This window comes from Drosophila ficusphila, unplaced genomic scaffold, assembly GCF_018152265.1.
Source record: "Drosophila ficusphila isolate 14025-0441.05 unplaced genomic scaffold, ASM1815226v1 contig_313, whole genome shotgun sequence".
In the NCBI taxonomy this organism is placed as follows: domain Eukaryota; kingdom Metazoa; phylum Arthropoda; class Insecta; order Diptera; family Drosophilidae; genus Drosophila; species Drosophila ficusphila.
The window spans coordinates 146,582-153,467 of NW_025064220.1; the positions used below are offsets into that span (position 1 = coordinate 146,582).

The 6,886-nt window shown below is 38.1% G+C and overlaps 1 protein-coding gene across 1 annotated transcript; it reads left to right on the forward strand.

The window, feature by feature from the left end:
- Positions 1–3,627: 3,627 nt before the first annotated feature.
- LOC122319960 lies at positions 3,628–4,106 on the forward strand (the record flags this gene model as incomplete). The annotated part of the gene is made up of 1 exon (XM_043207860.1): positions 3,628–4,106. A coding segment is annotated over one exon (411 nt), but the record flags the coding sequence as incomplete, so codon positions are not given.
- Positions 4,107–6,886: the final 2,780 nt, after the last annotated feature.

A 6,886-nucleotide genomic window follows, 5' to 3' on the forward strand; every position in this document is an offset into this window, starting at 1 on the left:
GAGCCTTTCAGAGTACTTTGTTCTGACTACAATAGACTTTTTCCTATTTTATCCTCTTCTGACTCTCTGCAGCTCCTTAAGCAATTAGTTTTAACATTTCTGGCACAAAATTAGATTGCTAAATTTAAACTTAAATTAAATTTAAAATTTTTCTTCGTTTTTAATTTTTTTTCTTAATTAACATCGCGTCAAATTTTCCGCGAATCGTGCCGTACGATACACGGCTGTCGCCCCTCGGTCGGTTGGGCGGGTGGTGGGCCGTGGGACTACGCGCGTGTTTAAAAAAAAAAAAAAAAAAAAAAAAATCTGGAGGGTCTATGGGTAAATTTTGCCTCCAGAGATGATACAATCCAGCGTACCCTGAAAAGGAAAAAATCGATCATGGGTACTTCAGAAATAATTACTTTCTTGAAATTAGAAACCTGGTGAGTGAATATCAGAATATATTCACAACAAACCTATCAACCCTGCAAGCTGAAACTGCCTCCCTAACGTCTACGGAAGAAGATCTGGAAATCGAATCCATGTTCCGTGAGCAAAGGGTGCTCATTGATACATTAGAGCGTATCATGAGTAAGGTGACGATTGAAACACGCCAAAATTTTAAGGCGATCATATTCGAAAATTGGACTGAAATTAAAAGGATTCATGTCCAAATTCACAAAAAATTTAAAAACCCCAAAGAGTTGGGATACGATGATTCCCGATATTAAATGGCTGAAGATGCCATTATAACATTTCAAATGGCACTCGGCGTAGACAGACCACAGAATACTGGAGAAAGTTCTCCTAGAATCGCAGCAGTACCTTTGCCAAAGATAACAATTCCAAAATTTGATGGAAATTATTTGCAATGGAAGCAATTTCATGATTTGTTTAAGAAAATGATTCATGAATCTTCATTACCCATTATACAAAAAATGTGGTACTTGAAGACTAATTTAACGGAAGAGGCTGAACGATTAATTCGTCACTTATCCCTAACTGAAACGAATTATTTGACAGCATGGAATATGTTGCAAGAGCGTTTCAGCAACAAAAGAGTATTGTGCAATACTTTACTCCAAAAATTATTAGATCATGCACCAATATCTAGTGATGTCAAAAGTATTAAATCGTTGCATGATAATGTAAAGGAAACATTATCAGCATTGAACAATATCGAAATAAGAACGGACAATTGGGATCCGATTCTCCTGCATGTTCTAACAAAAAAACTAGAGCTACTCCACTTACGCTGCCTGAAGATCCATATCACCCTGCTTTCGAGGTGACTATCGACATTGGTATAACAGTAAAAAATAATGCTTTAAAGTCAGCCAAGCGAATTCATTGTTTTCGCAAGGCTAACTTTCTGAGACTTAATCATCTTATATCTGGCAATGACTGGTCCGATCTCTATTCCTGCAATAATATGGAAGACGCCATTACAATTTTTTATTCGGCAATCAAACTGTTTTTTAACTCGTGTGTTCCGCTATATAACCCGTCAACATCCCATAAACCACCTTGGTTTAGTAAGGAGTTAACACACTTTAGGAATGTAAAGTCCAGACTTTATAAAAAATATAAAATTTCAGGTTGTCAGTCTGTTTTTGGAAAATACATAAGAGCTCGGTCAAACTTTACCGTGCTTAACGCTCAGTGTTACAAAAATTATTTAGTCCGTTGCAGGTCCCAGTTCTTACGGGATCCCAAACAGTTCTATAATTTTGTCAACACTAAGCGCAGATCATGTTCCTTTCCGCCTTCGCTTTCGTTTGAAAGTAGGACGGCTAACACTGATCAGGCAATAGCCGATCTGTTTGCCCAATTCTTTCAAACAACTTACTCAACAGTGTCTCATTCAAGTGAGCAATATTTATACGCAATACCTAAGTCGAACCTAATATTTCGTCCCACCTTAAACGAAAGCTCCCTACTTTTGGATCTTCAACGTGTTACACCAGTTTACTCCCCAGGTCCTGACGGGATTCCTGGGTGCGTTCTTAAACACTGTGCAAATGCATTGTGTAAACCCCTTCTCAAGCTGTTTACCCTATCCCTACAAACTTGTCAGTTTCCCCTCATTTGGAAGGAGTCATTTGTTATTCCCCTTCATAAAAAGGGAAGCAAGTCGGATGCTTGCAATTATAGAGGTATTTCTAAATTGTCAGCAATTCCAAAGCTTTTCGAACGTGCAGTAACCCCCCACTTGCAGCACCTTTGTAGATCAATCATATCTCCATGCCAACACGGATTTATGAAACGCAGGTCTACCACAACAAATCTTCTAGAGCTCACATCCTTCGTGATAGATGGCTTTAAAAATAATTTCCAAACTGATGTCATTTACACAGACTTCAGTAAAGCATTTGACTCTGTAAATCACTTCCTAATGATTCGCAAACTTGACATGATGGGGTTTCCAGCAGATCTTTTAAGTTGGATCTTTAGTTATCTCAGTGGCCGAACTCAAAGAGTCCTTTTCAAAAATTCCTTAAGTGGTCTCCTCAGAGTTACCTCTGGTGTACCACAAGGAAGCCATCTGGGACCATTACTTTTCACTTTGTTCATTAATGATCTTCCATCGATCATTACGCATTCCCGCGTACTTATGTACGCGGACGACGTAAAACTCTGTCTGCAGTATAATGATTGCTCCCGTCATTTAAGCCTTCAGGCAGACCTAAACAATTTTCAAAACTGGTGTCACGACAATTTACTAAAATTAAACAGCTCCAAATGCAAGCTGATGACGTTCTGTCGGGTCAATCCGCATAACGTCACCTATTCGCTAAGTGGTGGTGCCTTGGAAAGAATAGCGCTTGTTGACGATCTTGGCGTCCTATTGGACCCCAAACTTAAATTCACTCTGCATATTTCGAGCATGGTTAATAAAGCTAGGGGAATGCTTGGATTTATTAAACGATGGTCGAAGGAATTTGAGGATCCTTACGTTACCAAGGCTTTATTTATATCGTTGGTCCGGCCAATCCTCGAGTATGGGGCACCCGTTTGGAGTCCTCAATACGGAGTACATGCTGATCGCATTGAATCAGTACAAAAAAAACTTTTTAATTTTTGCACTACGCCGCCTTAACTGGAATGCAAACCTATTCCTACCCTCATATTCGCATAGATTGCTCCTCATTAACCTGCCCTCCCTTACTAACCGTAGAACGATGCTTGGTACTGTATTTATTCATAACCTTATACGTGGTGATATTGACTGTCCTAATTTGCTGAGTAGACTAAATTTCTCGGTACCAAGTAGATTAACTAGAAATTATGTTCCTTTAGTTTTAAATCAGTGTAGACGTAATTATAACGTGCATGAGCCTTTCAGAGTACTTTGTTCTGACTACAATAGACTTTTTCCTATTTTATCCTCTTCTGACTCTCTGCAGCTCCTTAAGCAATTAGTTTTAACATTTCTGGCACAAAATTAGATTGCTAAATTTAAACTTAAATTAAATTTAAAATTTTTCTTCGTTTTTAATTTTTTTTTCTTAATTAACATCGCGTCAAATTTTCCGCGAATCGTGCCGTACGATACACGGCTGTCGCCCCTCGGTCGGTTGGGCGGGTGGTGGGCCGTGGGACTACGCGCGTGTTTTAAAAAAAAAAAAAAAAAAAAAAAAAAAAAATCTGGAGGGTCTATGGGTAAATTTTGCCTCCAGAGATGATACAATCCAGCGTACCCTGAAAGGAGAAAAAATCGATCATGGGTACTTCAGAAATAATTACTTTCTTGAAATTAGAAACCTGGTGAGTGAATATCAGAATATATTCACAACAAACCTATCAACCCTGCAAGCTGAAACTGCCTCCCTAACGTCTACGGAAGAAGATCTGGAAATCGAATCCATGTTCCGTGAGCAAAGGGTGCTCATTGATACATTAGAGCGTATCATGAGTAAGGTGACGATTGAAACACGCCAAAATTTTAAGGCGATCATATTCGAAAATTGGACTGAAATTAAAAGGATTCATGTCCAAATTCACAAAAAATTTAAAAACCCCAAAGAGTTGGGATACGATGATTCCCGATATTAAATGGCTGAAGATGCCATTATAACATTTCAAATGGCACTCGGCGTAGACAGACCACAGAATACTGGAGAAAGTTCTCCTAGAATCGCAGCAGTACCTTTGCCAAAGATAACAATTCCAAAATTTGATGGAAATTATTTGCAATGGAAGCAATTTCATGATTTGTTTAAGAAAATGATTCATGAATCTTCATTACCCATTATACAAAAAATGTGGTACTTGAAGACTAATTTAACGGAAGAGGCTGAACGATTAATTCGTCACTTATCCCTAACTGAAACGAATTATTTGACAGCATGGAATATGTTGCAAGAGCGTTTCAGCAACAAAAGAGTATTGTGCAATACTTTACTCCAAAAATTATTAGATCATGCACCAATATCTAGTGATGTCAAAAGTATTAAATCGTTGCATGATAATGTAAAGGAAACATTATCAGCATTGAACAATATCGAAATAAGAACGGACAATTGGGATCCGATTCTCCTGCATGTTCTAACAAAAAAACTAGATCGACAAACACATTTGCTCTACGAACAATCGATTCTCAACACACGAGAAATGCAGTCAATTAAAGAATTTTTGGAATTTTTGGAGCAAAGGTTTCTCACATTAGAAGCTATTTCTTCAGAGAAACCCAAAAAACCAACAACATGTGCAGCAGGGGCAGATACACTATTCAATTGCCTCTTCTGCAAGAAACCGAACCATAGCATTTTTAAATGCAATGAGTTCTTAAAAAGACTCCAGCTGAACGTTTAAACTGGACTCAAAAGAATAAATTATGCGTAAAATGTTTCAATTCAAATCACGCTTCAAAGGCATGCACTAGGAAAGATTGTTTTAAGTGCAATAAAAAACACAATACACTTCTGCACTTGGAAAAGGTATCAGAAAATTCGGATGTCATTACTGCGGCATCGGCAAGTGGAAAGCATGATGGTTACGTCCTTCTAGCCACAGCTAGAGTACTAGTTCAAGGAAACAATGGACAAATGGCGGAATTCAGAGCTCTACTTGACTCTGGCTCCCAAATAAATGTTATTTCTGAAAGAGTTATTCAGAAATTAGCATTAAAAACCACCAGCTCGAAACATAAAATAAATGGCATAGGTGGAAAGGCTCACACCTCCAATGCTCGAGTTAATGTGGAACTAAAATCTAGAAACGGAAATTTTGCGTCAAGACTTGAGGCGATTGTAATGTCCCATATAGTCGCTGATCAACCAACATACCCAATATCCACGGAAAATTGGAAAATTCCTAATGGTATACAACTTGCTGACCCTCAATTTGGAAAACCAGGAAAAATAGATATTCTCCTTGGTGCTGAGCATTATTTTGATATAATGCAATCGGAAAATGTATTTATTAAAAAGGGACTACCAAGGTTGCAAAATACCAAACTTGGTTGGATTGTAGCTGGTAAAATTTTGGAACAAAAATCAACTTCATCAGTATGTGCAGTCCTGACTGAAGCGGAAAAGGTGGATGAGCAGCTTGTCAAGTTCTGGGAACTTGATAATTTTCAACCGGATAAAAAATGTTATTCGCCAATCGAAAAACAATGCGAATCTCATTTTCTGGAAAACATCCAGCGCGCACAGGACTCAAGGTACATTGTGCAATTACCATTTTTGGAGCATACTTCAGCGCTGGGGAGAGTCGTGACATTGCCACGCGACGATTTTTATCGTTAGAGAAACGATTGCAGAAAGATCCAGCAATAAAACAAGGATATATTGAGTTCATGAAGGAATATGAACAGCTTGGACATATGAAGGAAGTTCCTCTTGCGAATCTGCCAAGATCGCACTATTTCATACCTCATCATTGTGTCCTAAAGCCAGATAGCCATACAACAAAGCTACGGGTTGTATTTGATGCATCAGCGGTAACATCTTCTGGAAAGTCATTAAACGATTTATTGCACAAAGGTCCAACAGTGCAAAATACTCTCATGTCTATATTATTAAGATTTAGACTACATAAATATGTCTTTACGGCTGACATTGAGAAAATGTATAGGCAGATTTGGATAAATCCCAAAGATCAGCAATATCAGATGATCGTATGGAGAAACGACCCTTCCGAAAAGTTGAAATACTATCGACTGAAAACAGTGACATATGGCACTAAGTCTGCACCTTATTTAGCAACGAAATGCCTAGACTATTTGGCATCAAAGCAAGTACAGCAGTATCCTGTAGGAGCGGCTGCGCTTAAAAATGACTTCTATGTGGATGACTGCATTACCGGAGCAGACACAATCCAGGAAGCACTACAAATCCGGACTGAACTTAATAAAATATTAATCAGTTCGGGATTCAAGCTAAGAAAATGGTGCGCAAACAGCAACCAACTTTTACAGGGATTAAACAAAGATGATATAATCCCTAATGTACAATTGGAAGATACGGCATACGAAGATTGCAGTATCAAAACTCTTGGAATTATCTGGAATCCCAAGATAGATAAGCTTTGCGGAAAGACACAAATTGCTACAACACAAAAAATTACAAGGCGAGATGTTGTCTCAGAGATATTTAAAATATTTAATCCACTTGGGTTATTCTCGCCAGTCGTAATTAAAGCAAAAATATTTATGCAAAGTTTAACAAAGGAGAAGTTCGACTACAATGAGGATTTGCCTGATAACTTACAAAAACAATGGATACAATTCCGCAACAGCTTAGAGGCGTTGAACAACATAAAAATTTCACGTCATATTTTTGAAGGTCAAGTGCCGACCTCAAAGGAGATCCACACTTTTGTTGATGCGTCTGAAAATGCGTATGCAGCAGCTGTCTATCTTCGAGCAGTTCATAAAGACAAAAGAGTGACTGTACAA